General features: G+C 44.6%; 3 protein-coding genes across 3 annotated transcripts; 1 reads left to right on the top strand and 2 right to left on the bottom strand.

The window, feature by feature from the left end:
* Positions 1-1,135: 1,135 nt before the first annotated feature.
* Positions 1,136-3,647, bottom strand: F9C07_2169570 (nucleotide-diphospho-sugar transferase). Its single transcript, XM_071509347.1, has 4 exons — positions 3,121-3,647; positions 2,150-3,019; positions 1,319-1,855; positions 1,136-1,156 (listed from the first exon to the last, which is right to left on the bottom strand). Exons 1-3 carry the CDS (start codon positions 3,156-3,158, stop codon positions 1,531-1,533), a joined length of 1,233 nt encoding a protein of 410 aa, XP_071367825.1. The 5' UTR covers positions 3,159-3,647; the 3' UTR covers positions 1,136-1,156; positions 1,319-1,530.
* A 7,672-nt stretch (positions 3,648-11,319) lies between these two features.
* On the bottom strand, positions 11,320-12,348 carry F9C07_8588 (uncharacterized protein; the record flags this gene model as incomplete). The annotated part of the gene is made up of 1 exon (XM_041286828.2): positions 11,320-12,348. One exon carries the CDS (start codon positions 12,346-12,348, stop codon positions 11,425-11,427), a length of 924 nt encoding a protein of 307 aa, XP_041149116.1. The 3' UTR covers positions 11,320-11,424.
* Positions 12,349-13,375: 1,027 nt separating this feature from the next.
* F9C07_2109575 (uncharacterized protein) lies at positions 13,376-16,101 on the top strand (the record flags this gene model as incomplete). The annotated part of the gene is made up of 2 exons (XM_071509052.1): positions 13,376-13,456; positions 13,516-16,101. The coding sequence occupies 2 exons, from the start codon at positions 13,376-13,378 to the stop codon at positions 16,099-16,101; spliced, it is 2,667 nt and encodes an 888-aa protein (XP_071367826.1).
* Positions 16,102-16,832: the final 731 nt, after the last annotated feature.

Below are 16,832 nucleotides of genomic sequence, written 5' to 3' on the forward strand. Positions count from 1 at the left end.
CCACGATAACATAACTAGTACAGATTACAGAATACACAGTTATGTCGTTTTAGTAGCATCATTAGCAGGCGCTATATATATCATGGCAAATACAACTCATACTAGGCGTTTGTTGGCATCTCCCCGGACCATTAGCTTATCTATCCACAAGTAGCTAGCCTGGAATGTCAGTCGTAACGGGCCTCTCAAAGTCAAATTCTATCTTTACCAGGATTCGTAGCTTTATTGCGCAGTATCAGAAACAGGCAATCACTAATGACAGGGTTCGATTCATTAGAGATTACACCGAACGGTACTAATAACAAATGAACAAGCCAAAGGCTCGCGAAAATTGGTCACTTCAGAAAGCCTCCCAAACTCCAACTCCGCTCTAACGAAGGGGAAAGAAGAAAGAAAATGGAGAGTAAGAAGGGGTGTGGGTATGGCAGGCGGTCTCGCCCATGCGTCAGTAATTTACAAAGATATCTCCAGTTCGCCGTTTTCTTCTCTTTTTCTTTTCTCTTTGTTTTGTTTGGCATTAGGAGGGTCAATAAGCCCACAAAAGAATAAATGTCTCTGTCCCATCTTTGTGCCATGATTCTGATCCCTGGGGCCTCCCAGGTGTCTCGAAGAAAGGGGTGGGGATAGGGAAAAGTCAGGATTATAATAAGTGACGCCGTTCTGCAGTATCACATATCGAGATATGATGCAATAAAATACCGAGGAAGACTCAAAGGGAAACCAAAAAGAAGTGGGTAAAAGAAGGCCGGGAACCTTGAAGTTCAAAATCTCGAGGACTCGTTTTCTCAATCTCAAGTGGCATCATCATCATCGAGGCGTTTCTTCGTAAACATAAAGAAAAGAGAAGTTAGACCAAGGAAAGAGCAACGTTTGGGAACTGTCGCGATGACCTTGTTAGGACCTTTTGTCGAATGGATCCATCGAGTTATAGTCGGTATGCTTCGTTCGTTAGGTGATACTTGCAGAACACATACAATTGGTGATAAGTTGGACGAGGTTGTACCCAGATACCAATTCCCCACCAATCATCCTTTAGCCAGAATCATTGGGTAATGAACTTCGGGTAATACGGTGACTTCGGACGGTCACTGTCTGTCCGTTTCTTCATACGCTCAGCGTCGTAATCGTCGGCACCATCTCTGCTACCCCACGTGGTCTGTGATACAGGGAAAATGCCTGTGTTAGCGAAATCTCTACATGATAATCCCGAAGTGTGCCAATCGGGCACAAGGAATTTGGTATATACTGAGGGGGAAATAGACCAAAGAAAGAAGGGAGGTGGGGCTAGAGGAAAATGAAAAATCGAAGAACGGCTGACCATCCTGGTTAAACAGACCGTGACCCGAAAAATGCACAAAACTGTGAGACCCGTGACCAAAGCATATATTGTGGCGGGGGTAAGGGTTTGTTTCAGATAACAGGATTCGTGCTTGAGCAGAGAAGTGGCTAGAAACCCATTTTCAAGCACAAGGCTTCAAAACAGACCTTGTACCACTGCAGCCTGCCCATTCTGCTGCAGATTCGAGAAACTCAAAGAGAGACTAATCTCAAGTTGTAACTTACCACGTTGAGCGTCATCACTGCGTACATTTTGATTCCTCCGTGGAAATACCCAAAGAGGATAGACACAGGTAAAAGTAAAAAGTCGACCGGGTATCGGATGTAATGCCCCAAAAGTTTGATGAATTTGCTGACAAACATCCATGCTCCCAGGGCTTGCATTGCGAGCGCTCGCGAGTCATCTTCCCAGGAGGTCGTGGCTTTATGACACAGGAGGACAAGTAGCAAGTCACCTAAGAGGGCCGGAGGTGACAAGGTGGTCAGATGGACAGCGTATGCGCTCCACGGTTGGCGACTGGTATCAATATGTTAGCGTGAGACCCAGGTGAGGCGCTTGCTCTCCGTAATGGATATGGTATGCCAAACTCAGACAATGCATATATTGGCAAGTTACGTACGACTCATGCAAACGATAAACTGGCCCCTTGAGGGACCCAGCTAGCGCAGCCGGTCTGCTTCCACTGCCGTAATGCGAGACTGTGGTGAAGTATGCATTTACACTTTATCCGGTTTATTCTCAAGCGGGCAGCATAACAGAACAGAAGGAAGAGCCGCGAGATGAGGATGGGGCATATGATGAGGTACTTACTACCATATATGTTTTTCATGGAACATACTAGTAAGGTTGCTCCTCCAGTTGCTTCGAGACCATCGCGCGCATTGCTTCAAGAATTTGGGGTTATCTTCCAAGGTAGTAAGGACTTCAGCTTCGGGATGGTACTGCATAAAGGTCTCCCAGCCATGTGATACCATCCAACGTGTAATGAAGTTGTCGTCGTCGGCATTCAATTGATATCTGCCAAACCACCATTCCTCATTCGTGAAAGCATAAGTAAAGCCTTCGTCTTGCAGAATGTCCGTCCTATACGCAACAGTTCGACCCGACATACAGGGAAGACCTCCATCAACATGCGTCGTGGCCGCGCAATCAAAGTTTCTTCTCTCTAAGTAAAGAGCTCCCAAAAAGCCCCAAACTCTCTGGGAGAATGTTGGTGCTGCAGCACGACGAAGCCTTTGGCATGTCACTACACCTCCGTATCGCTCATCCTTCTCGAATGGTGCCAGAATCCAAGGGAGTACTGTGCTCGGCCAGCTCACATCATCATCAGCGAAGATAGTAATAGGCGTACGGACCTCTGGAATGGCCCTCGTCATCTGGCGGCGTTTATTAGGGTGCGTGACCGTAAAAAGCCGGATTCTCGGTTTTGAAGCGGGCATCAAGCTCAACATTCTCTCGGCTTTCTTCCGATTTGACTCGATGGTCACTAAAAGGAGCTCATAAGGATGGTTGTCGAGAATTGTTCTAATTGTCTCAACCAGCTCATCACCGCATCCCTCGAGAGTAGGAAGGATGACAGTCACATCTTGTGCGGTCAGCCTCGGGTTCTCTGGTGGGAGAATTGGCTTGAAGGTCCAGAAAGATGCAAGATTCACAATAAGGCGAAGATAGCGGTAAATACTGTGAACGACGTGTCAGTTATTCAGTGTCTAAATTAGTGGTCTGTGTAAACAGTATTCTGGCGCAGCAATAGAATAAGAATGAAAGGTTGAACTACTGACAAAAGAGCAATGAACGCTCGCATATATGGAAATTCCATGGTGTTACAAAGAAAGCGAGTAAACTCAAGCTTGCTTTTTGAACCCAATCGAGTTAATAAATTTTTTCATCACTTTTTTTCTGCTTGTCCTGGCAGACCTTTCTCCTAGCACACCTCGAATAGAGAGTTTTGACCGTGTGCGAAGCCAGGAAAATGACTAAAACCGGGGTAAATGCTATCAACAGTTCGGCACTACTGCTGCTCTAGGATCAACTTATAATTGTAGTAGCAATAGAAGCAATGAAAAATGTAGAATTGGGGGAGAGGTCGTCTTCAGTAAAGGGATTTCAAGAAAAAGAAAGAAAGAAAGAAAGCAAAAAAGAATGGATGGTCTTCCTAGCAACTCAGGAGATTGAAGGTAAGAGAAGGGAAGTAGAGAGGGGGAGGAATAAAAGAGGAAAAGAACTGGAAAGTTAGTAAATGCTCTCCAGCTAACAGATACTCCTCGGTAGCTATATAGCTCTGGAAGGGGGAATCTTCTGGGCTAATTGGCTTTTCTAACGCAAAATATCAATACCTACAACACTGGGAAATTTTTATTTAGTGCAGATGCCAGGGAAGGCACATGTTCAAGGCCGCATCCAGACAATCCATTGAGCCAATCCTCGAAAAGGAATAGAAAAAAGTTACGACTGTGCTCCAGTTCCTTTGTCATTTTGAGTGTCATGCAGGTGTATTTTTTCCTCGTGCGTCAGAGACCCTGGATCTAGATGGATTGATGGGATGCTGAGAGTGGAGAAGGGATTGGCGGCGGCCCATGCAGCTAAGGCACTACGGAATATGCAGTGACATGGGCGAGAGTGGAGACAACTGGTGGTGTGTGTGTGGATATGATCCCTAAGCGCGATGAGGGTACTAAGCTAGGATATTAGGGGGCATTTTCCGGTTAGCAACAGCGTGATTGCTCCCGGATATACTCCGTACATACTCTGATCCTGAGGTAAGACATGGAATGAAAATAATGCACACCATATGATGATTCAATATCTGGTGTACCTCCACCTCATATACTTCACTTCTTCTACTACTATTAAATAACCCTATCAATTATGTCCCTCAGGTAACGTATATACTATGCCATGCCATCTAGTAGTACTCGCAGTACCTATAACGAAACCAATGGTTCAATTATTGCTCCCCACCCCTAAAATATCTCTGTAACGAGGTGTTACAACACCATACTAATTCATTAATCCTGCTGTAATAACAACCATGGAAAACCAGTGTTTTCAGTTATTTATAATTGTAAGAATAAGAACAATGTAGCTTACTCACCAAGCCTAATAAGTAAATACACCGATGAACCGATGGCCCAGCCCGTGTTGTGCATACCGAAACAAAGCGAAATCATAGGTGGGTTTGTCGGTCGGTTGGAGTCAGAAATCTTTTTTTACTTACCTTCAATTTATCGTATGCATATATTTCTGCTGTTAGAAAAAAAAAAATGAAATGAAATGAAATGATAAATTAATACAGTCCTGAAAACTTATCCTAGGAGAAGGTTTGGTCTCTTTTTTTTTCTTTTTTCTTTTTTTTCCTATGTAGCTTAGTGGCAATATGTTGCATTTGCTAGCATTCTAGTTAACAATGATTATTCATTGCCAGTACTGGAACTGTGTCAGCATCACACATTGAAACTGATGAATAAAGTCATCTAGGTATGAATTCTTTCCCTTTAATAGCCGAACATACAATACTAAAGTCTACTAAATTCCTATTGGTGATTCATTGGACTATTGAAGCATCGGTATCCGTGATCAGAATCAAAGGGTAGAAGAGGTACCAACAAAAGGGAAGGATGGGCGGAAAACAGTAAAAGCAAGAAGTACAGAAATAGGAGAAAATCCGTAAAAAGGAAGGAACAAAATAGATCAAAACATGAATAAATTTATACAAATACTCAGTACAAGGAATCTCAGGTGGGAGTACCCTTGCTAGTATCATCTGTCTAGACCTCATGATGTGAGTCTTTTGTATTTGAAAAAGCCTACAATAATAGAGTCGTTCAGCCGACTTGGATAACTGACTGTCCAAATATTTGATAATCACGGGCACTGAACTTCCACACTCCCCACAGTGCTGATAATGGCTAGAGAAGTCAGCCATTGTAGGCTAACTTCTTTTAGTATCAGATTTTCATTCTCTAAGGAAAGACAAAAGGGTGGAAGGAGGGACTTTTTGATAAAAAATTAAATGAGTGAAAGACTAAATAAAATAAAAATAAAGATAAAAGCAAAAATAAAAAAAAAAAAAAGTGGAAAGGCTAAACAGGTTGCCTACACGCAATTACTGGAACAGAACTTGACTGCAACCAAATCAAATCCAGTCAAGAACAGAATCGTAGTGTAAAGAATGTATGCACTCCTCGATGATAATACATGGTACAACTTAAAACCACATGTACGAAATAGTATCGGGAAAAATGAAACTGTGGGAAGCAGCGATTTTAATTAGCGAGGGCACGCAATCTAAGCTAGGCCACCTGTCCTTATTTCTCGTAATATGCGTGGCCTTTGCGCTCCAATAGAACGGGGCGCGGAGGTTAGAAGCTTATGATATCTCATACATAAACTTTCTTTCGCCCTTGACACCATTTTTCTTATCAAGTGAACTTAGACTGGGTGAGCGACGCTGTAAGTGATGAAACAAGAGTACTCCTGACATCCTTTCCCCTCCCGAAATAATTCGGGCAATAGAAATAAAATATAGAGTATATTCATGGCCCTCACATCTTTAGTAAATGAATAAGTATGAGTAACAGAATGTAGTGTGAATATTTACCCTAGCCAAGGGCTTTCGAACCGAAAACGTTCAGGATAACGGTGATCCTAGCGCCGATCTCCCAACCCCGTGTATTAAGCCACTAGCAGTGCTCACTGCTGTGCTTGCTGCCACAACAGTTGGCTACTAGGCATTTATGGATCACGAAGCTTAGGTGGGGAGGGTACCGATAACATTATAGGCTGGATGTAATACGAAGTCAAGGCCATTCCCCAGATGCCGGCTTCCACTCAGCAGAAGATGAGGTCGGCTCTGGCATCGATGTTCTTTTAGCTCCAAAGTTAGATGGATCCTGAGTCCTGACGCAGAAGGTACCAAACGATGGTCGGAGTAAGTAGTAAGCAACTGAGTCCTAGTACGAACAGCCTCTGGACAGTTTATTGAAGACTAACTATACGATATATGTAGTATATCACTATGTATAGGTAAAAGAAAAAGGGAAACAAAAACATGAAAAGGAAAGGGAAATGGAAATGAATGAGAAGAGGGCCCGGAGGGAAAAGAAGTGATTTACAAGAGGAAATATGATAAATAATAATAATAGGCGAAGTTAAAATAACAACTACAAGTAAAATGGCATGACATGCGTCACTGATGACATAGATATTATAGGTGTTCCTTTTATTTGCGATAGCATTGATGTCGGGTAACTTTGAGGAAACAAAAGGGCGGAAAGGAAAGAGAAATAAAAATTGGGGCAGAGGGGAGGGGTGCAGTCTTCTAATGTTCAGCTAGTAATATATGCTATTCTGGATTGATCTGGGAAGTGTGTAGTTGATAATACAATTAATTTGTTGCTTAAAGGCAACCATGTTCCTCCATGCAGGTGAAGACTGAAATTTAAATAGGCCTCGCTTGACTAGCGGATACCCTAGCGAAATGAAATTTATATGGTCCCACCAGCAATCCAAGTACATTACCTCCCAAGACCTTTTGTATCCTAGTAAGAGAGGATTTTGCAGTTGATGATAAGGCTGCCCGCGGGAAAGGAACTTTTCCTTTAAAAAGAGAGAGAGAGAGAAAGAAGCAAATAAATAGATAAAAAGAAGAAGGAAATGAAAGACAAAGGTAAAGAAAAAGGCAAACCCCAAAATCAAAAACTACTAGTAAAGAAAGAATAAGCGCAACTTGAGAAAAAGGATTCGGTCCACCCAACCAATCGCCGACAAGACCGTCGTAATTTCAAAAGAACAATCTAAATTCTCCTCCCGACTACTAGGAGTGACCATTATGAACCTGCGGCCCGAGCTCCTTTTTCAGTAAGGAGCGGATTTGCGCAGCGGTTGACTTGCATGGTTGTTCACTATTACCCAGTGGAGTCTTGGCAATTGACATGCCTCGTGCGGGATACATTGCATTCCGTATGTAGGCAGACCACCAGCCCTAGTGGCTGCCGATGATAATCAACTCCCATGCAGCTTACCTGAAATGGTAATGTGCTTACAGGGCGGCGTTTTCTGTAGCCGGACCCAAGTAGTAAGTACTAAGTAAGTATGGTTTCCTCCATTATGCAGTGTACGTTGGAGTAGTTGTTAATTGGGGCGGCTGATAGCTACTATTCACATGGAAAAGCAAGTATGTGGTTAAAAATATCATCTACGTAGGTGGCCGGGTACATACCTGGAAGCGAGTCAACTTTTTTTTCTCTGACTCCCTTTGCCGGTTCCGACCAAGGATGGGAGCAACGAAGAGTGAAGTGCTGGCAGAAGTTTATTGGTTTCATGTTGCAGTTTTGTACATCTTTATATTATCAGTATCGAAGAACCTCACGACATACAGAGTATACAAATACCCACTGCCCTAAGGAATATCGTACTGACTCAATTTCTAATGCTAGTATAATCCGGAGTATGTACTATTGTGTTCCACTCTGCATTATGATAATCAATAATAGTGCTAGACCTTTAAGCCACCAAAGACCATTCATTATTACGCCCCCATCGGTCGGAAATAAAGCCGAAAAACAATGCCTTCCGTCGTATAAGCCTCATAACCTCTCTGCCAATCCTTTATCTGTCCAATTCTTTGTTTCACTTTGGTTCTTTATTTATAGTTCTTTATTCGAGATGGAAGTTGCATGCTGGACAGGCCCGTCATTCGCTGGATTTTCGTAGCTACCTATGAAAATCGACGACAAAGCCCGGATCCTACTGGGCAAACTGAAACAGACGCGTATCTCTCTCGGCTGCACGGACTTCGAACAAAACTCCACCCACACCCGGGAATGGCCGAAGATCCATAAGGATATCATCCATGGATGGGCCAGGGAAGCTACTTACCAAGTAGGGACTCAAGGGAGGACAGAAAAAGCTCAGACTACATGATGATTATTGTATCTCGTTTGTTGGAGGAAGTGGGGATAGAAGTAAAATTTTGGCATTTTTCTCGACATAGCTTTCCCCCCTGATACAGACAAATACTACGGCACTCCCCCCACCGGCGGCCCTCCCCCCCCTCCGCGAAGAGAAGTAGGGAGAGAAGAAGAAGAAGAAGAAGAAGAAGAAGACGCAGAACAAGAAGGCGCTCAGAGAAAGTAATGTAAAGCATGCATGAACCAGGCTTCACTATCCTATGTTTCGCCATGTTCAAATTGACAGATTCTCACACCGGACTGCCGCAGGTGCCCACAATTTATGCACAATCCACCCGTACTAAAGTCTGGATTCAGAGGAATTTTCACAGCAACTTCATTTTGTTACCACCATTCCTTTAAGGATACTAGCATTACAGTTTGATGATAATATGACTTGCATTCTATACCGTCGATCATGTCATCGGCCGCATTAAGTAGAGACCCGTTGCACTGTTATTTCTCTTACAGCCTTGATCTTTGGCATTTTCGACTCTAATCAAACGAGTCCATTGAAAAGCAAGAATGCAAAAAGCGGCTCGGGCTACAACTCCAGAGCTGCCTACCGCGCTATGCAATTTCTTGGGGTTTTCGAAGACAATCGAGCTACGTTTGGAGAAACAAAGAGGTCCAGGTACTCCGTGCAGACTCTGGGTAGTAATAATTACGCACTGCCAGGCAATAATAACGAACGATACGGGAGCCGAGCGCCTATTACCTACGGAGTAGTAGTACTGTGGAGGCGGACAGTGCACAAAGCGCAACCTACTACAGATTGCTATCCACTGGTGGGCCTTGGGAATGGCACTAGTCCCAACCAGTGCTTAGGGGCGGGTGTCAGTTGTACCAACTTAAGAGTATGGGGGCAAAATCTCCGCCGCTGCGAGCGCCTTGGGGTTCGCTTAACATGGTTGGTAGGCAACCTACCTTTGCGCAACCGCTACGTGTTTGACTACGAAGGGCGATGGGGAAGATTCAGGATCCCGTTCACGTATTGTACTGTACTATAGGGTGTCAAGGCAACGCGAGCCTAATGAAAAGCTGCCAAGAGAGATCGCTTATGAGGCAGAGAATGGACAGAAGGAGAAGTACTCCGTAAAAATCCCAGAAGTTTATCCGAAAGCCAATAGAGATAAGGATCCTCCCTTGATATTCTTCTCCAATTTGAGAAAGTCAATAGGAGTCCATGGTGTGGATACTACTTTCTACCTAGTTCCTAGTTCCTACAAGACAATACCGCTCCGAGTAGGACGACCTCCGGATATCCGCTGATGGACAGATACTCGATATTCCAACATTACTCCGTGTTCAAGCACGGTGGTGGATTGGTGGGGGCGAATTAGGATGTTAATAGGTGGGATTCCATGTTCAGCGGACACTGCAATCTTACTGGAACATCAACTTGGCAAAGCTATGGAAATGAAAGTTCGGCCGAGCCATCGACGATTATTTAGTCCCATCGACTACTGCATCTCACCTGCAACTAATCAAGTTAATCATTAACCAATAACCTAAGTTTCCACTGTTCCATTTTCTTTCTTCCAGTCTTGTTGTCGTGAAGTACTTTTCTTGCGCGTTCTCCGTGACGCAGAGTCGGGGTCTAGTTAGCAGCTGCTCGCGACTCTACTGGGAAGCCTGACACCGGGGTCTGCCCGAGTCCACCGTATACTTAACACAGTGTGCTATCCGGCAAGAGGGGGAAAGCCGTGGTTTGCGTTGTCGCATCTCACTGGACGCTCGTGTTGCTGACCACGAAATACTCCATTCGAGGATTGCAGATGGGGGTCTCGACTTCGGACCGACTCAAGTGGGGACAGGAACAACAACAATGGTATTGTATTTTCAACAACCCATCGTTACATTTGGTCATTGGTGCACGTGCTTAGATCGTCCCCCTCCCATAGTAAACTCAACGTACCCTGCATTACAGGGCAGATGCTATCGTACGGAGTAGTTGGTAATGGCATGCAACATTTGATCGCCGTCGAAATCATTGTTAATTTCCCCTATTTATTAACCGCTCTAAGAATCATACATCATGGCAGACTACCGTTGTTGGACGAAGCCAAGCAAGGTGCAATGTTATTAAATCCTGCCTGTCAGCTGCTAAGTATTTTGCTATGTCTATGGGATCAAGAGTTCTCATCAACAAGTCTCTGGGATATCAAGACATGCCCATGTGGTCAATTGTCGGTCAAGGAGATCGTGTACGAAAAGCTTTTCTGCGTCGTTTTGAAAAATATGACGACTTCCATGAATTTCTTATCAAGACCTTCTGCTAGAGTCTTCGCTTGGCTGTAGATACAACTTTAGAGATGGGAAACGGCATCCAAAGCAGTACATATTTATTCCTTCTTGCCCGTAGGCCGACCCGGCTAAGACCCAATAGGATACCTGGATACTACTATTATACAGTGGTGGTAGGCCCTATCGACTGTCTGACACTCCTGGGACATAATCTTGCAAGCGCCTATGATTGTTACATAAGTATACCACACAGGGGGGTTAACACTATGACATCAAAAGGTCATGCTAGGCAAACATAACGAGAGGTGGGCGACATTAATTTCTCTGGTAACGACCAAATATTGGTAACATAAGCATATGTGATAATGGCGGAAATGCAACTTGTACTTCCCCCCGGCACACTAATGTAGTATGTATGTATATCAACAAGGAATATCCTGGTAAGTCTTACAGGAGCTATTCTAGAAGGTCTCACTGCTCACCCCGGGCATGTTGAACATGATAGAATCTGTGGCGTTTCCTTCCTTCCTTTTCTTTTCTTTTCTTTTCCCCATGTGATCTTCTATTCTCTTGCCTAGTAGGGCGCAATGGTCGCGGCGGACTTTTGTCAAGAACAGAAGAGATTCTGTATAGATATATTAATCCTGCACATAAATTGTTATTGTCGTCTCTTCTGCAAATTTTCTTTTCTTTTTCTGTATATCCTCCTTTGTGCCCTTCGACAACACACCTCTGACAAATGATGAGAATGTGTCTTCATGATGAAGACGTTAGATCAGATTTAGCACGTCTACCAAATGGTTCTGCCAGTTGCATTAAGTTAAATCTATTAACTTGTTGCTATGCTTCCCCTGCAGAGCAATCTAGGCAATAACAGCCTTAGCATAACTACATCTTCCACAACCAACCCGCTTGGTCAAAGCATACCTCGAAGTCTACGCCCCCAAACAACCCAATCGCACCGTAAAGGTCGAAGTCTCCCTCTAATCCCTCAATCCTTCCAGCGTCTTCATCAATTTCTTCGTGAAGGTCCCAACCTCCTACCGGGTGACCATTCCGAGTAAAGAAGATGTCAACTTTACACTTCTTAATGTTGCTTTTTAAATCTGTGCTCGAGTTGTCTGTGCGGCGAAAAGTCATCCCCAAGCCCACAGTCTCACCCACAGCGAATGCACTTGTGAACTCTCTGCCACCCCACGAATCATTCACAAAACGGCACCCATCGTCAGAGAATACGCCAATGCTTCCTCTTTCCCAGCCGGGAGACCGCCAATACGGATATGGATGCGCTGTGAACCCAATAGAGAACCCACTGGAATCAGTAGATACCGGCCCTGGCCCTTCGCGGAGTCCGAGCAATTTGACTTCGAAGTATATAGTTTTACTCTTCTCAGTAATGAAAGGTGAGTCCACAGTGGGAAAATAAAGCGGAAGATTTGTTGATACCAAAGTATCACCATTTCTAGCCCTGGTAGATCCCTTCCAGTAGCCTTGAGAAACAAGGGCAAAGGTACCATGAAATTCTTTTGGCAGCACAGGACGGAGGTCATGCTCTTGTACACACGTATACACAGTGGCTGATGGCTTAACAGGCAGGTGTAGAGGAAACTTGTCACAAAACTCATGTGCACGTTCTGCATCGTCTCTAGAGGCATTTCCGTTTCTCGACGATAAGAAGCCTAATGCTGGCGGCGGTGGAAAACTAGCGGTATCAGGTACAGCTTCCTGCCAGTTAAGATATGGGGGAGATATTGAGCCGTAATTAGTGGCAGCTTCTTGGCCATCAGTTGGTGACACTTTCCAGTTCGCCATCTGTGTCGATAAGATAAGCGTGTACAAGAAACAATAAGAAGTTAAAGTGAGTACAACAGTGCAATCGTCTTTTGTCCAGCGTGAAGCTGGTTGTGGCAGAGAGTTACAGTGAGTTGTAACACAATCGCGGGGTTTTATGATGCCAAGCAACCATTAGAATAGCTGAGGTCCTTGTAACCTTTGAGTAGGTAGATGCCAAGGAATGATGAAGTCGCGTTATTACGCATTGGCTTGATCAGAACCATGGTATGTACCATATAACCACGGGTCAAGCTTTTGACTGTACATCAACCAAGGTCCATGAAGTAGGGCATCCCTTGTCATAAACATAAGCTCTTGGAATTATGCGTCCTGCCTTGCCTATACAAATTGGAAGACACATTGCTGGGTGTAAATTACTGCAAGAAGGGCTGCTGTAATGGCAGCAGAGATTTAAATCTATCATATTATCTGATTAATATATAAGAGTCGGATCGTCAAGCAAGGGGGGGGAGTCTTCATCGATAGCATTATCATGGTGTTTCATTGTAGTGAGAAACCCCACATTGACTTGGTTTGACTTATTAGGGAAAGCATGTAAATGATAGACTACCTATAACATGAATAAAAGTCCCGATTGTACCTGAAGGTCCTCAGTATGCGAGCGGAATCAGAAGCCAATCAAATGGGTAATAAACACAGGCGGATGTAGGAATAATTACGGACTACTAGTAATCGGCTTGTTTTGCCCCTCAGGAGAAGAAAAACGAAAAAGAAAAGAAAAAAGAGAAAGAAAATAACAGTGGCCCGGCGGCTTTGAGCCCAAATTGCCAATACAACAGTGGCAGCCACAATACATTGAGGGCTGATTCTTCTATTTGACCGTCACCATCACACCATCTTGATATTGAATTTCCAGTAAATAACTGTATGTGACCTGTACTATAACTCTTTTAAACCTTAAAGCGAAAGACATCCCGTCTGAACTGTCCTGCTAATACATACAAGTATACTAGCACGAACAAACCCACTGTGATATTTTCCAAAGATGGACCAGAGCACAAGACCACGTAGGCCATCGCTTACACAACACCTGCAGCGTATACTGCACATTGATGGTCATGGAAATGTGAGCCACTTTAATGATTCTTCTTTTTTTTTTTTTTTTTTTACATTCTACTGTACCAGTCAAGACTGAAGACGAGCGCTCCTGTTGATTCTTGGAAACAGAGGCATCACAGTAGCTCACAGGTTTCGCCAGATGCGGGTCTCACGGCTTCGCCCCAGCAACAACAATTCATACAACAGAGGGCACACAAACCTCAAGGGTATCTTGATGTGAATGAGAATTTATCTCATACTCACACCAGGAATCATACCTCCTATTCTTATACATCATTGGGCTCGAGGCTTACTCCTCTGAATGGAGAACATCCTGAAAGAATTTCAAATTCGTCAGCTCATGAGGCTTGTTTACAAAAATCGCAAGCATCTTGTGCTCCTGAGGAAACGCCGACAAAATCTGATATTTGTGCCTCACCCACATGGACCAGCAATTCCCCCCTGAGAAATGAGAGGCGGGCTACACTGCGACTAGAGGCAGAGAGGGTAGAGCTCGAGAAAAAACTAATGAAGATTGAGCAAATGGAAGCAACTAAGGATTCCAGTCCAATGAGACGGGAACCACGCCGTCTTACCAAGAAACAGCCATTTGGCAGCTCAAGTAGAGCGTCAAGTGTGAGTGCAGACGAACCTAGGGCCTCCAGGCGGATTTCTTCATTTTTTTCAAGTTCGCGACATTCATCGAGATCGCGATCAAGCTCTTTAAACGAGGATGATAAAGGTGCCCCAAGACCTCAGTCGCTTGGACCCGGAGGGACACCAAAGTCTGATCCCAGCACTCAATCTGCTACACGCACACTATCCACGACCTTGCCTGAACGCCTCGGTACAGCAATATCCAAGGAGCTAGCTGTCCAAAGCAACCCGCTACTTGCAGATCATACACCATGCCTACGATCACAAAAATTATCGCACTCAGAAGTAGCCATGGCAGTTGGTCAAGGAACTGAGAGCAATAAGAGTTTCGATAAAATTGAGGCAAGTACCTCTCATGTGCAGGGATTCAGTAAGCTTAGGCAAGAGCCAACGGAACAAATTGCTCCCATACCGATGTCCATATCCCACGTACAACAAGTTTCGGACCCTTCAGAACTAGATCGTTCATCATTTGCTGCAGCATTGAACCTTAGGAAAAGAATCTCTAGCAAAGTACAGTCACACGGGCGTCTCTCACAGCCCACCCACTCTCAAAGCAATACAACACAAGAAGAGAACCATTGTGAACTAGATGCCAATGATCCCTCGAAGAAAACATCATCTGTCATACCCCTGAGTGCTAACCGCCCCGGAGTTCGAAAATCTATGGTTGCCTTCCAATCAGGCTCGTCGAGGAGCATACCAAGTAGAACACTACGAGGCAAGATTCAGGGTCGTCACAAGGGTTTTACATCGTCTCCGCTTGCAGGCTTTCCAACACGGAATGACACCGCTTCTCAGCCTCTCGACGCTGTTCCAACTGAGCAAGCATCCGCAAGCTTTGATGGTTTGTGCCACACGGAGCCTTCTGCAATCTCCAAAATAACCGCCTCTTCCAATACAAATGCACTACACCCTATGACTTCATTGCAATTGTCGAATGAAGATGGCAGAGAAGACAGACACTTTCCAAGCAGCCCTCTTGATTTTACGAGTATAGCCAAGGAGAGTCCGCGGACCCGTTTACTGAATATTTCGGGGTTATCAGATCATAGCCCTAAGCCGCATTCTAGTCCAGCAATTCCCCATACCAAGCCAAAAGGGCTGCCCCCTTTAAAGCAGGGAGTGCAACATGCATTTGGGCCTGTGAAAACACATGAATATGGTTCACGAGGCCATGTACTTGAAAATCACTCGCAGAGCCGCTCGGCGAGATCTAGGAGCCAAGAATGGAGTCTTGCAGCACAAAAGCGTCTGGAGGGGGAAAGCATATCCATATGCCCGTGTGATTCCAACTCTAGTGATCGAGGGAAGCACTCACCACCAAAGGGTGGTTCAACAAACGCCTTGGATTACAGAATAGGACATTCAACCGTTTCGTTGTCGGCTAGCTTGTCCCAGGATTCAGAATCAGAGGAGTACAATACCGCAGATGAAGCTGCGCCGAGTGCTTCAAAGTCGCAAAGCGAGGAATCAATTCCGGTCAAACAACTAAATATTGCTTCTGTTCCTGCCAGCCTTGGCGCCTCTGCTAATAAAATCTCACCCTCCAAGCTTCATCATACCTCCCAAGCTGTGCACCCTAACACATCAGCCCACTGGACAGAACAAGTTGGAGAAAACCCGAAACACTTCCGGCGAGGCCAACTGGTCGCGAAGCTCTTCGTCATTTGCTGCCATTGCGAGTCCTGGCACGACCTGCCGTCCGAGATGTATGCAAAATTGGCTTTCCCTGCCAATCCTGCCCCCGCAAATCACGGCTCTGCATCTTTGGTAGGAAGATCAGGCTTAAACGATCGAGCATTATCTGAAGCGCAAGTTGGTGCTGTGTCAGGTTCACCTATACAGTTATCGGTTACAGAATTTTCTAGTCCGAGGCACGTCTCTAAATCAGAAACCGTAGCGCAATCTTCTAGCCCTGTCATTTCATGCTGCTGGTGTGAACATAACATGAGCAGAGTGTGTTGTCAAGGATGGACCACCGTTGTTGAATTGCGTGAGACATCATTAAACTAATGTTCCTCCCGTCACTGCACTCGCAAGAAATGCGAGGTAGACTGCGGATATGTTTGTTGGGTTATCTGCATTGGCTTGTCTAATATAACATATTATTTCAGTTGTTGTGCGAGATGCTACGTCGCTCGAGAATTAATATTTCGTCTATGGATCAATCAGTTCTTTCCTTCCCTGTTTTCCCTTTTTTCGCCTTCGTTGCCCTTCCACCTGCCCCATTTTTCTGGAAAGTAACAGTTTATTTAAGAAAGGGCGAGCGAATTAGGTTGCTGCTCACATAAGGTGCTAGAAAGCATTTAACCTGGGGTGTAATAACTTGACTGATCCACATTGAAGCATGGGAGAGACCGCTGAGACCACTGAAATGGTAATTTACCTATAAGCCAAGGATAGATACTTGTGCTTGTATATATTTGGAATTGGTGTAACCTTTATATATTTGTAGACACGGGTTCAGAAGGCGTGAAGTGAAGAATTGTCTGTGGATTACTGTATCTTCGTGTACTCCTAGGTCGTCGCAATACAGCGGTGGAGACCTCCCCACGTACTAGTAGGGCGTGGCTCAATGCGGTATCCCCTTAACAGGCATCGCAATTACAAAAATCCAAGGAGTCTATAGTAACTCCTCATATCCCGCCTTCTTCCCTAAATTAACATTTCCAAAAGGTAATTTGAATAACCATGGTACGCAAAAGAGGCTTCTCCAATACTTCTTCGACCTCCTCTCTTCCAGA

This window comes from Aspergillus flavus, chromosome 6 (genome assembly GCF_009017415.1).
Source record: "Aspergillus flavus chromosome 6, complete sequence".
NCBI classification, from domain to species: Eukaryota; Fungi; Ascomycota; class Eurotiomycetes; order Eurotiales; family Aspergillaceae; genus Aspergillus; species Aspergillus flavus.